Raw genomic sequence first — 17,408 nt, 5'->3', positions numbered from 1 at the left:
CTTGGCAGCCTGCGGGAATCCTGAGAGAGAGAAATGACGCCCGTCTGTCTCCAACGCGCTCCTCCGCGCTGCCAGCGCCCGCCCTGGCTGCAGCCCGGGAGCCAGTGCTTTAACCGAATCTTGCTTTTCGCTGAGAGACGGAAGAAGTGAGCAGTGGGCCTTATTTCCCCCGGATTTTGTGTCTAGAAAGTTGATGCTCTACAGACTGGAAGAAAGCGGCGCAGGTGCCCTGGCGCAGGACGGAGGGAGGGGCCCAGAGGCTCCGCCCGCGGTGACGTCACGCTGCCCCGGTCCCAGGCGCGGTCTTGAGAGCCTGTCTCCGGGCCCGGGAAGCAGGGCCTGCAGGTGGGGGGAGGTCAGGATGAACGTGGAAATGGCCTTTCCGGGCCCGGGGAGCAGGCCCTGCAGGTGGGGGGAGGTCAGGATGAACGTGGAAATGGCCTTGCTCAGTGAAGTGTTGGGAAAGACGCGTGTAGAAAAGGCGGGCCGAGAGAGGCCAGCCACCTGGCTTCCGTGATCGGGAACAACAGAAAGATGCGCGTTGGTGAGAAGTCGCTAGCTGAGCGTTACAAACTCAAGGAAATGAATACTCGACTCTCATTCCAGTGCGCCTCCTGCCAAGCTCTGGAGCCTTTCCTCCAGGGGACCCTTCAGGCAGGTCTCCAAATCCCAGTCAGGGAGCTGCAGCAGACTTCCCATTCTCCGAGGAGAGGAACTGATCGCTGAGCCAGCCAGGCGGGGAGAGGCAGGAATCTGTAAGGCTGAGCTGGATGCAGCAAGGGGAGGGGCGAGGCTCCTGGTCTCCTCTCTCTCCCTCCACCATGCAGAGCTTCCCAAGATCTGGTTACCTAGAGCCCTCAGGCAGACCTACATCTGCAAGGTGGGACCCCGGTGAACCTGTAAATCCCATTCTAGGTGATCACTTGGGGGGCCTGGACTTGAGCAGGCTGAAACGGTTGATTTATTAACAGATACCAAGAGTCCTACTAGCAGTGGACTGTTCTGGCTTTGTATGAGGCCAAGTGACACTTCCACTTTGCCCACCCCCTCTCCCCAAGGCTGGGTTTGGGTGGGGTCAGGCTAGCCCCGTGTGATGAGCTTCACCCATGCCCTCCAGCCAGCACAGACCCAGGGACTTTCACTTGGAGGACTCCGGAATAAACTTCCAATTGCCCTGGACTCCCATAGCCCAAGCTCCCAGAGGGAGGTGGGCTCCAACCATCCCCCTTTCCCGTGACCCTATGCTGTTGCTAACAAGCAGGGAGTCCCCTGGGCGAACCCACCAATCTTTGACTCAAGGAATCTGTAGTACAAGTCATGGCACCCTGCAGTCGGACAGGAAGGGTCCAGAGGCGTCTGGGGGATGCTCATGGCTTTATCCCCGCCTCACAGGGCAAGCCCAACCCTCGAGCCACCTGGACACAGAATGGCTCTGCCTTGGACACCTGCCGTGTGAGTGTGCGGAATGGGGAGAGGGACTCCATCCTCTTCATCCGAGAAGTGCAGCATGCCAACTCGGGCCGCTACCAGCTGAGGGTGCAGCTGGGTGGGCTGGGGGCCACGGCCACCATGGACATCCTGGTATAGAGGGGATGGTGGTGTGAGGGTGGTCCTCCAGGCCTGTCCCACATTAAGTCTGGGACACAGTGGTGGGCAAGGGGCAGCCAGCTATGGGAACTAGACAAGCCTGGCAAGGGAAGAGAGCATGGAGCAAGCTGGAAGTGGTTGCAAGGCATCTGGGGTGACCCCCCCTTACACCCCCCCTGCTTTGCCCATTCAGAGAGGCCAGGTCCTCCCCAGACTATCAAGTTGGTAGATGTTTGGGGCTTCAATGCTACCCTGGAGTGGACCCCTCCCCAAGACACGGGCAACACGCCACTTCTGGGATACAAAGTACAGAAGGCTGACACGAAATCTGGGGTGAGGCCCTGCTGGGAAGGAGTGGGGAGCAGGGTATTTGGGACTGGGGCCTGGGCAACTCCACGGAGTAGCCTGGGGGGCATTGAGCACGCGACATGGGGATCTCAGTTCCAGCATCTTCTTGGGCCCCCACAGCTGTGGTTCACGGTGCTGGAGCGTTTCCATGGCACCAGCTACACCGTCTGCAACCTCATCGTCATGGGCAACTCCTACGGGTTCCGCGTCTTTGCTGAAAGCCAGTGTGGGCTCAGTGAGACCCCCTGGTCACCTCGGACCTCGCCCACATCCAGAAAACTGGTAAGACATGCAGGCCCCACGGTGGGAAGGGTGGAAGAGGGGTAGGGGGCTCAGAAACACTCCCCCATGGCCCGTCTCAGTCCCCTCAGCTACAATTTACAAGATTGAGGGGTTTGCCCAGCGAGATTTCTCCGAAGCCCCAAAGTTTACCCAGCTGCTGGCCGACTGCACCAGGGTCACAGGCTATGACACCCATCTCTTCTGCTGCGTCCATGCCTCTCCCAAGGTGAGTGGGGAGGCTTTCTACTCCCATAAGGATTCATAGCTTTGGAAACCCACGGGGATGGTTTTACCCTGTCCTGTAGGGTCGCTGGGAATCGCGGAATTAACTCGATGGCGGTGAGTTTGGTTTGCATTATCCCCCACTGTTCTTGTTCCCCTTGGACCCCCGAGACCTAGCCTGGCACAGAGTTATGGATGCTTGTTGCCTGCTTAGAAATAAACAAGGCATTCTGAACGTGGACTCGGTAACTAGCATTATCGATCTCTGTGGCTGAGCAGCTCTTGCATGATGACCCCAGGCTGGTCAGACTAGGACTGCGCTCAGCTCCACAGGGTTTGCAATGGCCGCACATTTCCGAAGTAGATCACCAGGCCTTGCTTCCAAGGTGCTCCTGAGCAGACTTGAACTTCCAGCCTTTTGGTTAGCAGCTGAGAGCATGAACTGTTTTCACCGCCCTGGGACCCCAGCTAACATCCTGGTCCCTCCTAAAGGCCTGGGTTAGAATAGTCCTTCCCAGTGCTCTGAAAGGCGGTTTTCCAGAAATTTCTGAGATGGTAATATTGAGAAATGCCTGAATTCTTGCAGCTCCTCATTGGGGCTACCTGAAGGTGTGGTAAGGACAGGGTAAGTGACGCTGAAGGAGGTAAGGACGGGGTGAGTGAATGGACTGTTTACCTGGGGGACATGTCCTAAGCCTTCCAGCTGTGCCCCACCCCCCCGCCCTGGGGGCACATTCTAGAAACCATTTATAAGAGAACACTGCTATCCCCATGGGGTGACGCTGTCTGCTCCCCTAAAGACTTATAGCATCAGAGACCCTACAGAGGGTTGCTATGAGTCAGCACAGACAAGGTGGCTGTGAGGTACAGTTTAGGGGAGAGTCCCTATTATGAAGGAGCCCGGGAGGCACAGTGGCAAAAACACTGGGCTGCTAACGGAAAGGTCGGCAGTTCAAACCCACCAGCCATTCCAGGGAGAACGAGGTGGTAGTCTGCTTACGTAGATTGTGCGGTTCCCCAACAGCAAATGATTTTTTTTAATGTGCAATATCCCTCTGGTTTGCAGCTGATAAAAGTTGAGATCCTACGACACATCTATTAAGTCCATCGATGATATTCAAGAAATCAAATCCCTTCCAAAACCAACCTCCCTGCCATCAAGTCGATGCTGACTCATAGTGACTCGGAAGGACAGCATAGAGCTGTCCCATGGGTTTCTGAGACTGTGACTCTTTACAAGAGTGGAAGGCCCCAGCTCTCTTCTGAGGAGCAGCGGGTAGTTTCAGACAGCTGACCTACTTCCAGTTAGCAGCTTGGACGTGTCACCGCTACGCCAAGCCCTTCTCAAACAAACCAAAACAAACCACAAAACTCCCTGCCATCGAGTCGATGCTGAGTCATAGTGGGCCTCTGTGGGTTTCCAAGACTTACTGTTTACAGAAGTGGAAGGCCCGGCCTTTCTCCTGCACACCAAGCCCTGAAGGGTGCACTGAAGGAAGAGACTTCTCCGCAGGAGAGCTCTCTGCTCGTTAGCTCACAAGAGTAGCTCTCCCTGCATGTCCACCCGCTGTGAGTGGGCTCAGTGCCCTGTCCCAGCCAGTGCACAGCAAGGAAGCAGGGTGAGTAGGGACTTTGTAGGGTGGCTCAAGGGACTAGGACGAGGGGTTGCTCAGCATTCTGAATGTGTTCTGGCTGTCCCGGTGACCGCCACCAACACCCCTTCTTTTCTCTGCCTTCAGGAAGCCTGGCTCTGACGAGATGGTCTTCAAAAGGAGCACAGGGCGGGCGAGCCTCTCAATAAACGTGTGGGTCTCAGTGCGTACGCGCCCATCTGTGTGAGCTGTTCCCTGGAGGAGCAACTGTTAAAATTTTGGAATCCTTTACCAGGCAGTATGGAATCTCAGGACCCTAGGATTCCTCTTTCCCTTCCCACGTCTACCTCCCTGTTGACTAGAGGAACAAATCCAGAGACACTCATATGTGTGTAATAGAGAATTTTAAGAGAACATTATATCAAAGGGCAATTGTACATTGAGAAAGCATCCCAGCCCAGTCCAGACCGAGTCTATAAGTCCAATATTAGCCCATCTGTCCAATACCAGTCTATAAACTCCTCTTCAGACTCATGCAATGGAAGATCACAGGCCAGTGGGTGGAAAGTCTTGTGGATCCACTGGCATTGTAAGCATCTTAACATGGCTCCTCCAGTTCCAGGGCTCTGGCTCCATCAGTGTGGCTCCATGTGGCTTGTCACCAGGAATGTCTCACACCTCCAAATGAGGTCATCAAGCTGCAACATGATTGATGGGCTAAGCCCCACCCCTTCACTCCAAATAGTCTCAAGTTGACACCAGATTATCTAACCACCACAACTCCTTTCCTCCTTTTCCCAAGCGCACCCGTGGCTGACTTAAACCCAGACCATGGGCCCCACCTCCCGCGACTTCTCTGGGACCTCCACTTTGCCACGCCCCAGTGGAGAGAATGAGGAAGCCATTGGCCCTGATACCGCCCCCCTCGAGAGACCCTGGATCCTATAACTGGCAACTAAAGTTGTTCCTTCGCCAGAAAACCTTCAAAGAGGAGCAGTCGGCCTCCCTCCGCTCCTCCTCACGTCAGCGTGCGTGTTCTGGGCCTCCCCACACTTTCCCTCATCACCTCGCTGAAGCTCCCCTCATCCGTCGTCGCCCCACTAAAGCGCCAGGCGTCTTTGCTTCCTGTGGCATGCACTGTCCCCTCTCACTCCATAGACTTCTGCTTGTCCCTGCTCACAGCAGCGATTGAGGAAGAGCAGGCTGAAAACAGACTCAACATGACTAAGCCTTTTTTTAAAATCATTTTATTGGGGCACATACAACTCTTAGCACAATCCATGCATACATCAGTTGTGTAAAGCACATTTGTACATTTGTTGCCCTCATCATTCTCTAAACATTTGCTCTCCACTTAATCCCCTGGCTCCTCATTTTTCCCATCCCTCTCTGCTCCCCACTCCCTCATGAACTCTTGATAATTTATAAATTATTATTATTTTGTCATGTCTTACACTGTCCAATGTCTCTCTTCACCCACTTTTCTGTTGTCCGTCCCCCAGGGAGGAGGTTATATGTAGATCCCTGTAATAGGTTCCCCCTTTCCACCCCACCCTCCCTCTACCTTCCCAGTATCACCACTCTCAGCACTGGTCCTGAAGGGATCATCCACCCTGGATTCCCTGTGTTTGCAGTTCCTATCTGTACTAGTGTACATCCTCTGGTCTAGCCAGATTTGTAAGGTAGAATTGGTATCACGATAGTGGTGGGGGAGGAAGCATTTAGGAACTAGAGGAAAGTTGTATTTTTCAATGTTGCTACACTGCACCCTGACTGACTCATCTCCTCCCCATGACCCTTCTGAAAAGGGATGTCCAGTTGCCTACAGAAGGGCTTTGGGTCTCCATTCCGCACTCCCCCATAACTAAGACTTCTAACTGAAGCCTTTTGCCAAGTGTCTCCTAAGCAACTCCGTTTTGTGTGTTTTAAGACAGCCTCGGTCATACGGGGTAACCTGGCACCCCCGTAAAGATCTCCATGGTACCTGGAGTGTAGAACCAAGCAGGCCCACTGAAGAAAGCTGTTTTGTTTTCCTTGCTCACACAGGTGTCGAAGAGAATGCTGTGTGGGTCACGGTGAGCATTTACATGTGATCAGTTTATTCTTTCCACAAAGTCTTACCTCTTGTATTTTCAAAGAGTCCACCAATATAGTGCAATCTAACTCTCCCTGATTATTTCACGCCTTGTATGTCACTTTGTTTGTTGTACTGTGGTGGCTTGTGGGTTGCTGTGCTGCTGGCAGCTGTGTCACTGGTATTCCAAATGCCAGCAGAGTCCCCCAAAGTGACCAGGTTTCAGTGGAGCTTCCAGACTAAGCACGGGCTATAAATAAGGAATAGGCTGTCCACTTCTGGGAAATTAACCTTATGGAATTCTAGGTGTTAGTGAGCTGGACTGGACTGGTATTGACATTCTGAATCAGAAAAACCTTAAGGTTTACCACGCCGTGAATGACAGATTCATGAGGAATGGTGTTGAATTCATCGTCAAAAGGTATATTTGAACATCTACCTTGAAGTACAGTGCTGTCTGTGATCGGATAATCCATTCAGATACAAGGAAGTCCAATCAACACAACTATTATTTATACACCAACCACTAAAGCTAGTGATGCAGAAATTGAAGAATTCTACCAACGTCTTCAGTCTGAAATCCATCAAGCATACCATCAGGACGCATTGATAAGTATTAATGATTGGAACGCAGAAGTTGGAAACAAAGAGAAAGAAATAGTAATTGGAAAATAAGGTCATGGTGATAGAGATGAAGCTAGAGTTCGCATGATAGGATTCTGCAAGACCAACAACCTCTTCATTACAAATCCTGTTTTCAACAATGCAAAAGGCACCTGGGCACGTGGATTTCTCCAGCTGGAACACGCAGAAATCAAGCTGATTGACATCGGTCGGAAGAGACAGTGCAGAAGCTCGAGGTGAGCAGCTAAAACCAGGGCAGAGGCCGACTGTGGAACCGACCAACAATTGCCCATCATAAGTTCCCGTTGGAGCGGAAAAAAAGATGAAAACAAATCCATAAGAGTCAAAATACAACCTTAAGGATCTCCTACCTGAATATCAGGAGCATCTCCAGAACAGGTTTGACTCATCGAACACTAGTGACAGAGGCCTGGCGAGCTGTGGGAGGACAGCAGGAGCATCGTGCATGAAGAAAGTCAGAGGTCACTATAAGGACAGCGAAGAAAGAAACGGTCAAAGGGGTGTCAGAAGAGACTCGGAAACATGCTCCTGATTGTAGAGTAGCTAAGACAAATGGAAGAAATGATGACGTCACAGAGCACAATAGAAAATTCCAAAGGGAAGCTTGAGAAAACAAAGACAAAAATTATAATGAAATGTGAAAAGGCACAGAATTAGAAACCCAAAAAGGAAGAACATATTTAGCATATATTAAACTAGAAGAATGCAAGAAAAAATTCAAGCCTCAAGTTGCAATATGAAAAAATTCTATGGGCAAACTATCGAATGAAGCAGGAGCAACAAAAAAAGACAGAATACACAGAGTCACTGTGCCAAAAAGATCAGTCGACATCTCACCATGTCGAGAAGTGGCCTGTGAGCAAGTACCAATGGTATTGAAGGAAGAAGTTCAAACCACACCGAATACATTAGCCAAAAACAAGACTCCGGGAATTGATGGAATACTAATTGAAATATTTCAACAAGCTTCAAGTACTGGAAGCACGCACTTATCTATGCCAGGAAATTTGGAAGACAGCTCCTTGAACAACTGACTGGAAGAGATCCATATTTCTGCCATTCCAAAGAAAGGTGAGCCCGCAGAATGCACAAATTATAAAACAATATCATTAATATCATGTGTAAGTAAAATTTTGCTGAAGATCATCCATCAACGGTTGCAGCAGTGCACTGACAGAGAGCTGCCAGAGGCTTGGGCTGAATCCAGAAGAGGATGTGGAACAAGGGATCTAACTGCTGACCTCACATGGATCTTGGTTGAAGGCAGAGTACAGCAGAAAGATGTTTCCTTGCGTCTCATTGACTATGCAAAGATAATCGACTGTGTGGATCATAACAAACGATGGATAGCCTTAAGGAGAATGGGAAGTCCAGGACATTTCATCTTGTTCAGGAAGAACTTGCATATGGATCAAGAGGCATTTGTGAGAACAGAGCAAGGGCATACTGCATAATTAAAAATCAGGAAAGCCGTGCATCAGAGTTTCATCCTCTCACCATACATGTTCTGCCTGTGTGCTGAGCAAATCATCAGAGGTGTTGGGTTATATGAAGAAGACTGTGGCATCAGGACTGGAGGAAGGCTTATAAACAACTTTCAACATGCAGATGACACAACTTTGCTTGCTGAAAGTGAGGAACATTTGAAGCACTGGCTGATGGAGATCAAGGATTGTAGCTCTCAATATTGATTACAACTCAATGTAAAGAGGACCAAACGCCTCACACCTGGACTAGTAGCAAACATCATGATAAGTGGAGAAAAGGTTGACGTTGTCAAGGACTTCATTTGCTTTGCATCCACAACCAATGCTTGTGGAAGCAGCAGTCAAGAGATAAAAGGGCACATTGCATTGGGTACACCTGTTGCACAAGAGTTCTTTCAAGTGTTGAAAAGCTAAAGAATGTTACTTTGGGAATTAAGGTGCATTTGACCCAAGCCATGGTATGGTCCCTTGTCTCATAATGCATGTGATAGTTAGATTGAATAAGGAAGACCGAAGAAGAATTGAGGCATTTGGATGCTGCTGCTTTTGAAGACTAGTGAAAATCCCATGGAATGAGAAGAGAACAAACAGCTCTGTCTTGGAGGAAGTCCAGCCAGGATGCTCCTTCGAGGCAAGGATGGGGCGAGGCTGTTTCATGTACTTGGGACGTGTTGTCAGGAGGGCCAGCCCCCGGCGAAGGACATCGTGTTGGCTATCATACAGGGGCAGCACAAAAGGGGGGCTTTTGTGGTAGTCACCTCATCTGGTGTCAATGTAAGGATTCAGAGTGTAGGGGTGGAGTCTAGGCTGTCAATCTGGAGATAGCCAATGAGACTTCTGTGGGCATGACCTCCTGAGAATTCTGGGAAATCTGGTACTTCCTCCTTCAACATGGAAGTCACCTCTCTCTCTCTCTGCAACTCCCTGGGAGACATTGCAGAAGACAAGCCACCTGGATGTAACCAGACCTTGGAAGCAGGAGAAGCCACAGAGAGACCCCTGCCAACACTTCCAGCGTCACTGGATCTAAAGACTTTCTACCCACTGGCTTGTGATCGTCCTGCATTTGGCTTCATGTGTTTTGTGAGTCTGTAGAGGACTTTATATATTGGTTTTGGACATATGGGCTAATATCGGACTTATGGAGTTGATCTGGACTGGGCTGGGATGGTTTTTCCCATGTTCAATTGCTCTTGTATATAAACCTCTTTCTTATACACATATGTGTGTCCATTGATTTGTTTCTCTGGTCTACCCAGACTAGCACAGCTTTCGACGAGATGGACTGACAAAGTGCCTGCAAAAACGCGCATATGACCAGGCAGTGCTTCATTCTCTTGTAAGAGGGTCACGATGGATAGGAACAGACTCGGCGGCACTTAGCAGCAACCCAGTAGTCCTCCCTTGACCAATTTTTCCTTTTTAAAAAACAAACTAAAAACCCTTTTCATGGGGAATTGGGTGACGGTTTTCAGAGCAGATCGGTTTGATCGCATTCGCTGTAGTCCGCGCAGTGTACCCTCACTCGCCCCACGCCCTCCCTGAGTCTCCTGTTTCCATTCCCCCGCCTTTCCCCACCCTCGGGACTGCTCTGCCCTTGGGGAGATGCTGCCCCTTTGATCCCAATGGTTGATTATTCAAAGGCGTGCATAGCTCCTCAGTGTGATGGTTTCCTTCATGGACCTGCGTGTGGGTTGACAGAACGTGGATCCATGGAGGTAAGTTCCTTCGCAGACCTTAAGGATGACCAAGAGCCATAGTCAAGGTGGGTTTCCAGTCCGTAAGGCTAGGCCTTTTGTTTTTATGATTTTGAGTTCTGTTCCACATTTTCTTCCCTCTTTCCCTCTCAGAGCACTCGGTAGTGGTATCCAGGCACCATCTAGTTCTTCTGGTCCCAGGATTGTGGAGCCTGATGCAAATGTGGTCCCTCAGTCTAGTAGGTTGATTGTTTCCATGCATCTTTGAGAAATGTCTGGATCCTCCAGCTATGCAGAGGGGGTAAGCACTCCACCTTCCCATCTGCCCAAGGATGATTCCTATGAGGCAGAGGTCAGGTATGCCTTCACCCGCCAGCATTCTGGACCTTATTCTGATGCAAACCGTCCCTTCCGGGACACGCTACTTCTCTCTGGGTTCGATAATTTGTTGCGATAGTCACATAGAACTCAGACAATATTCATGGTTTGGGGGTTTAGTACGGGAGTTAACAGGTTGGGTCAAAAATATTTATAAATACAATTCTTTTGTACACAGCACCTCTTCTCAGCCATGCCAGCAGGCATGACTGCCCAAAGGCGTATTCAACTTCACTTGATCCCGGACAGGAGGGCCACTCTGCCTCATGGTCTCAGTGCCATGGTCTCTGGGGCTTTGGCTCCTGTTGCCACTTCTCCACCCTGGAATCTCACACACCTTGTGTTCTTGGCTCTGCATTTTTTGTGATTGTGAGTTTCTCCTTCTGAGACGGCTCACTTCATACCCAGCGGAATGACAAAACAGACCCATAGTTGTCCCATACATTCCATTTGCCCGCCCCCACCCAGTCATTCGGTGGGAATCGAGAAGACTCCAGACAGACGGGCCACACTGAGCAATTTCGCGTCACCATCACCTTCGATTTTCTGTACTCTTCTTTCCTCTGAGCAAGGAGAGACCAATAGCTAGCTGCACCTTAGATGGCTGTTCACAAGCTTTTCAGACCCCAGTTGCTACTCACCCAACTCGGACGGAGGCTATGGTCTCTGTGGACTGTGTTAGGCTGGTTGCCCTTGGTTTCCTGGCGCATTCCTGCAGAATCCATTTCAGCATCACTAACCTCAGAACCTAAGCTACGGGTGCCTAGATGATCTCGTGCGTCAAGAAGCATGCGAATCTGGTGGTCAGCTCCTTGTGGTTGTTAGGTGCCAGAAGTCAATTCCGACCCACAGCGACCTGTGCACAACAGAACAAAGAACTGCCAGGTCCTGTGCCCGAGCCCAGGGTTGCAGCCCCTGTGTCCATCTATCTTGTTGAGAGCCTTCCTCTTTTCACTGCCACCAAGCTTGATGTCCTTCTCCAGAGACTGGTCTCTCCTGGCAATATGTCCACGGTATATAAGACAAAGTCTTGCCACCCTTGCCTCTAAGGAGGACTCTGACCTGACTTCTTCCACCACCCTTAAAGCCCTCTTACAGCACTCTGTATTTAAGTATTTTAAAATGCTCCAGAAAAATATCTCACTAAAATCCTCCCACCTAGAGCCCATCCTTACAAAGGAAGTCTAGCCCTGAAAAAGCAGTGAGTTGAAATTCTGCCACCTAAGCTTTGTAACTGAGATCCAGCCAAATAAGCTGGAAAACTCTCACACTCACTGGCACTGGGTCGACCCCAACTCAGAGTGACCCAACAGAACAGAGCAGAACTTCCCCAGTCGGTTTCTGATCCTGTCGTTCTTCTCAGGAGTAGAAAGTCTCATCTTCCTCCCAGAAAGGGGCTGGTGATTTCGAACTACTGACCTTGCCGTGAGCAGCCCAGCAGGTAGCCCATTAGGCCACCAGAGCTCCTTCCAACCAAATATACCGCAAATATACCCCCCTCCCTGGCTGCTTTCATCTTTATCAACCTTGGTACCTTCTCAGAGCATTTTGTCAAGAATGTCTTCACTGTTTCCCCATTTTGCAAATTGCTTTTCTGCCTCTAATGGAACTTGTTTTATTTCAATAGTTTCATTAACTTATAATTCACAACCCATACAATTCAATGGTTTGAACATATTTAACGATTAGCATATTTATTAATAGATCCCCCTTTTTTCAGCCTCCCTGATCACAACCCTAAGAAACTACTTTTAACAGGTTTGTTGGCATATAATTCACTTATCATAAAATTCAGTAGTTCAATCATATCAAGAAGAGTTGTACAATCAGTTTTAGAACATTTTCTTCATTCTTATATTCATCAGCTTCCCATTCCCTCCTCCCCCTGCTACCCCTCCCTTATCGCTACAGATCTACCAATCCTCTCAACCCCAACTCCCTGCCCTCAGTCAATGCTGACTCACAGCGACCCCCTGTGGGTTTCCAAGACTGTGACTGCTCTCAGGAGTAGAAAGCCCATTCTTTTCCCCTTAGAGGTGCTGGTGGTTTTGATCTGTTGATCGCAGATCGCAGTCCAACATGTAACACTCCACCACCGGGGCGCCTACATTTCATGTAAAGAAAAACATACCAAACAAAAAACAAAAATAAAAGACCCAACAACAACAAAATAAGAGAAAAACTTCAATAGAAAAGAAAGCAGAAAATATTACAACTAGAACAAGTTTAAAAGGGTCCAAGAGGGAGAACAAATGATAAGGTGTTAAATTGTAACGTAACTACATTCGCATTAGTCCCCTTTGATTTTGCTTTTACTTTAAACAGACTCAAAGCTCCCTCCCTGCCAACTCTGAAAGAAGTAAACAAATAAAAAGCCTATTAATGGCCAAAAGGCTCATAACTCTGGGGACTCAAGCTCAAGTTCTTTGTTTACAGAAAGCTGCTCAGACAACTTAGCAGGCCTTCTGACATTAAAAATTTACCATGTATTTCTAAGCACTGTGTTAACTGATGGCCCAGACAGCATTGGAAGCAACAACGGGGAGGAAATCCTTAAAATGATGAGTAAGCAGTTCACAAATACAGCGTCTAGTTCCCAGGGGAGTAGTTATAAAGACTCCTTCCATGTCCCTTAGAGTCTATGGTATAAAATGTTATGATTTTAGTTATTTTCCAAATCATCTTTACTCACACTACTGTCCTCCTTATATGGACAAGTGGACAGAGGCACAGAGTTCAAGCGGCCCAACGGAAAGCCCTTTGCCCCAGAGACGCCACGGGAGAGCTGCAAGGGGCTCTCCATCAGTGAGGGGGCTTTGGACTTTGGGCTGAGGGGACACAACTGGAGTAAGAAGGTGAGAAGGCCTGAACTGCTTGAATGATGTATTAGGTGACACCGAATTGCTCGTGTGGAATTGTATGCATTGGTGAATGTTCTGCCGTGCGCATGCTCAACCACCAAAAAAGAAGCACACCACGCCTGTTTGCTTTACACGTTACAGTCTCTGGTTTTGAATGAAAACGTGAAAAAGAAGGCGGGGGCGGGGGTCGAAGGAGAAGGACAGTGTCTGCCTTAGACTCAAAACCTCACTGCCACCCTACTGAGACTGAGCCCTGGCGGCATCGTGGGAGACACCTTGGACGGCTCACCGACAGATCAGCAGTTTGAAACCACTAGCCGCCCGACAGGAGACACACGAGGCGTGACCGCAATATCCCTAAAGTACGTGTAAATATGGAAAAGTCACGATTAGAAACACTGGCCATGTGGCCTTGGCCTACAGAGGTCACCATGGAGATGATTATCCGTAAGCAGCGGGACAAGTCAGGCCCCAGAGCAGCAGGTAAGGAGCCCCCTCTCAGAAGGCAGTCGTTCCGCGGTGCGTGAGAAGCGCAGGGGCGAAGACCCGACACCGAGGCGCCACGGCCACACCCCTAGCTCTGTTGCCCAGCGCGCCGCCACCCTCTGCCGGACGCTCCGCACCCTGGGACGCCGGGCGCCGAACCTCGGTCTCCGGCACAGCCGGGGGTGCGCAGTCTCACCCAGGAGCCCCCGCCCCTCGGGCTGACTTCCGGCCGGCCGGCCGCTATAGCCCCACCTCCCGGAGGCGGGGAAGACCTGGAGTCACCAATGACCGCGCGCCTATGGCAAAGTGGGTGGAGCCTAGGAGATTTGAAAGGAGCCCCGCCCCCTGACCGCAGATTCCCGGGACTGGATTGTTAGAGGGGAGCACCTTTCGCGGGAGGTGAGGCTCCGAGGGAATGGCCGCCGGGCCGGGTGGGCCGGAGGTGTGGTGTGGGAGTCGGGTGGGTGCCGGGAGCGGGGAAAGTAGCTAGGGTCGTGGAAGGACCCAAGTCATGCCTATTGCCGGAGGAAAATGGAGCGCGCAGACCGCCCATGAGGAGAGGCCTCGGAGCAGCCTGCAGAGTGGGTGGTTGTGTGGGGGGAACTTTTGGGAACCGCCAGTCCCATCAGGACCGCCCTGTGGGAACAGGGGCGGGAACGGGGTTAGCTACTCCCACGCTGGTAGGAGCCGGGGCGCTGGCTTGGCTTCCAGCATGACCCTCCTCCTGCCTTGCACCCCGAGGAGAGCTTGGGCAGAAGGGAGACCCGAGGAAATGTGTTTTTTCTCCAGCTCGGGTCTAAAGGGACTCTTGCACCTGCTGGCGGGAACATGGAGAATTCGGAGGAAGGTAAGGAAGCCCTGGAGGGACAAAGGAGGTGGTGCCGTTGAGAGCTGTGCCAGGTCCCTGGGGCTGGCATGCCTTCTCCTCTCTCCTCCAGATGTCAAGTTTATTGTGGATGAGACCTTGGATTTTGGAGGGTTGTCACCATCTGACAGGTACCAGCCTCTTTATGCAGCTTCTTTTCCCATAGCAACGCCTCTTTGTCTCTGAGCGTTGGCCTCTGGAGCCTGGGCTGCTGACTTGGCTAAGCTTGGTGCGCAGGGGCTGCTGGGTGGCTGGTTGATGTGGATCTCTGTGACAGAGCTCGGGGAGGGGAGAAGAAGTAAGCCCGGAGTGAGAGTTCCGGGTGTTGAGGGTAAGTGGATGTAATGCCTCTTCATTCTGGCTAAACCCCCGAGGTTGGTCAGAAGACTCCATGGAAACGTGCATCTCACCACCCAGATGCCAGCTCTCATAGGGTGTGGGGCTGTGTGCCTGGCTCTATTGTGGGGCGTTTGTCCCCGCTCCTCTCCTGTGTGTGGGCGCAATACCTCGTTTACTGTCTGTCTCAGTCGTGAGGAGGAAGACACAGCAGTGTTGGCAACTTCGGAGAAGCCACTTCGACGGGGCCTCTCCCACCGAAGTGACCCGAACGCAGTGGCCCCCACCCTCCAGGCCCCGAGGTTCAGCTTAGGGCCCCTCAGCCCTGAGAAGCTGGAGGAGATCCTGCAAGAGGCCAACCGCCTGGCCGCTAGGCTGGAGCAGTGCGCGCTGCAGGAGCCCGAGAGCACCCGCGAGGGCCCAGCGCCTCGCCAGGTGAAGCCCAGCCCTCGCCGGGAGACTTTTGTGTTGAAGGACAGTCCTGTGCGGGACCTGCTGCCCACCGTGAGCTCTTTGGCTCGAAGCACGCCCTCTCCACGCAGCCTGACGCCCCGACTGCGGAGCGGTGACCGAAAGGGCTCAGTCAGGCCTCTTCGGACCACATCTGGAAAGAGGCTGGCCGGTGCTAAGAGGGTGAGCTTGAGAGTGTCCCCTCAGGCATAGTGCATGGACGCAGGGGCAGGACGCCATTCCTCCTGGGCAGAATGGACATACCTGATAGAATTGTTGGGAATTAACAAAATGCCTCGAACAAGTGACTGAGCATGGTGCCCTGCCTGTACTAAGCTCTCAGTAAGTGACATTGGGGATGGGGAGGAGGATGGTGTTGACAGCTAACTCCTGCCCCGTTCTTACTGGGATCTAGGCAGCTTTCCACTGCATCCCATAATAAGCCAGCAGAACAGATTCTTTCACAATTCCTGTCTGGCTTTTTTCCCCCCTCCCTTCCTCTTTGTATTTCAGGAATCGCCCACATGCAATCTGTTCCCTGCATCAAAAAGCCCAGCATCTTCTCCTCTTGCCCGATCCACGCCTCCAAGCCGATCCAGCCCCGCAAACCGATCCACCCCCCCAAGCCGATCTACCCCCCCAAGCCGATCCACCCCCGCAAAGCGATCCACCCCTCCCAGCCGATCCACACCCCCAAGCCGCTCCACCCTTCCATGCCGACCAGCTGCTCAGGTCCCGGTCCCGGGGCAAGCCAGGCCCAGTGGGCGAGCCCGAGCAGGTGGGAGAGCTAGGCAGCAGCGCTGGGCTGGGCACGAGGAGGATGTGACTCTCCCCTGACCTCAGTATTCCTCTCACCCGGCCCAGCTGCCCCTGCCAGGCCAGTCCTGGCCCCACAGCAGCCTTCCGCCAGCAACTCTCAGCGCCCAGCCCCGCTGCAAGGTGCAGCTGCTAAGCCTTCAAGTCGGCTGCCGGTCCCCACGGGCCTCCCCAGGCCTGCCGGTCGCATGCCACTCTCCAGCCGGAGTGTACTGCCCTGCAAAGGTGGTCCTCCTCCAGATTCTCTGTCAAGTCACAAAGGGCTTCCAAGACCAAGTGCTGCAGGCCACCGAGGTGAGGATGTGTGGCCCTATGGGTAAGAAATGGGGAGAAGAGCCCCTACGGTGCCCAGATTGGCTCCACCTGCCCGGAGCCCACAACAGTGAGCGCTTTCTGGCTTGCTTCAAACTCTTTGGATGCTGGGGAGACTGCGTTAAGGAGAGATGAAGTTGGGCCAAGAATCTGAGTCTGGTTCTTGAATACTTGATTCCCCCCTACACACATTGGGGGAGGGGGTACCAATCCCAAACTCACTCTGCTCTCATCTAATATTTCTTTTCAGAAACTCGATTGAACATTCTGCTAACTCCTTTTTCTTGTTCACCTCCATCAAGTTCCTGTTTCCAGGCGACCAAATCTCCCTGCCACCGGTGCTACACGCAGCAATCTGCAGGCCCCCAGGAAAGCCGCCGTTCCAGGGCCTACCAGGTCCGTCTGGTTAGGGCGCTTTCTCTCTCTTTTGCCATCCATCCTGGGCTAGGTACCCCATCATGTTTGGTGCTCCAAATCCTCTGTGGGTCCTGTAGCAAGATGGGCATGGGGGTCCTATCTCTTCCCAGCTGATGAAACCTGGGAGTTGGAACTCAGCTGGGTGGCAAATGGCCTGGAAGAAGTAGGGCAGTGTCAAGCCCTGCCCCTTTCTGCCCCTTTAGGTAAGGAGATCCGGACATCAAGCAAACTTCAGTAGCCAATCTCTACAGATGCTGCCTGACCCCTCCTCTTCTGGGTCTCCCCAGCCCTCTTGTTGGAGGCAGACCCTGGCCCTGACTCTCCTGGCCCAGGACCCGTGGAGGAGATGCTACCAGGGCTGGTCCCCCAGGAGTTGAGACCTTGGGAAACGGGTGGATTAGGGTTGAACTTCAGGGGGTGGTTAAACTCTCTGGGTTGAAAGCAGATTCAGGAAAAAGAGGTTAACTCCTGGTCTCGAGATGAACAAACAGAACTTGAAAACTGCAGGAAACTAGGTGGCCTCATCCACCCCCTTCCAACCTCTTGCTTCCCT

The 17,408-nt window shown here is 51.8% G+C and overlaps 2 protein-coding genes across 4 annotated transcripts; both read left to right on the top strand.

Moving 5' to 3' along the window:
- Positions 1 to 534: 534 nt before the first annotated feature.
- On the top strand, positions 535 to 4,193 carry MYBPHL (myosin binding protein H like). Its single transcript, XM_075540312.1, is given in 8 exon segments — positions 535 to 544; positions 828 to 880; positions 1,351 to 1,606; positions 1,781 to 1,920; positions 2,056 to 2,179; positions 2,182 to 2,217; positions 2,307 to 2,443; positions 4,179 to 4,193. Coding segments are annotated over 8 exon segments (771 nt in total).
- Positions 4,194 to 13,979: 9,786 nt separating this feature from the next.
- PSRC1 (proline and serine rich coiled-coil 1) lies at positions 13,980 to 17,198 on the top strand. Of its 3 annotated transcripts, XM_075559061.1 has the most exons (8): positions 13,980 to 14,058; positions 14,449 to 14,506; positions 14,598 to 14,655; positions 15,052 to 15,493; positions 15,824 to 16,088; positions 16,175 to 16,420; positions 16,741 to 16,834; positions 17,059 to 17,198. In XM_075559061.1, the coding sequence occupies exons 2-8, from the start codon at positions 14,488 to 14,490 to the stop codon at positions 17,060 to 17,062; spliced, it is 1,128 nt and encodes a 375-aa protein (XP_075415176.1). In that variant the 5' UTR covers positions 13,980 to 14,058; positions 14,449 to 14,487; the 3' UTR covers positions 17,063 to 17,198. The 3 variants fall into 3 exon arrangements, with proteins under 3 accessions (XP_075415176.1, XP_075415173.1, XP_075415167.1); XM_075559058.1 differs by lacking the exon at positions 13,980 to 14,058 and having other exon boundaries at positions 14,454 to 14,506; positions 14,802 to 15,493; XM_075559052.1 differs by lacking the exon at positions 13,980 to 14,058 and having other exon boundaries at positions 14,460 to 14,506; positions 14,598 to 15,493.
- The last annotated feature ends 210 nt before the right edge of the window (positions 17,199 to 17,408 follow it).

This window comes from Tenrec ecaudatus, chromosome 1, assembly GCF_050624435.1.
Source record: "Tenrec ecaudatus isolate mTenEca1 chromosome 1, mTenEca1.hap1, whole genome shotgun sequence".
NCBI lineage: Eukaryota > Metazoa > Chordata > Mammalia > Afrosoricida > Tenrecidae > Tenrec > Tenrec ecaudatus.
Note: the sequence above shows the minus strand (reverse complement) of the source record. Positions and strands in the feature narration are given on the sequence as shown.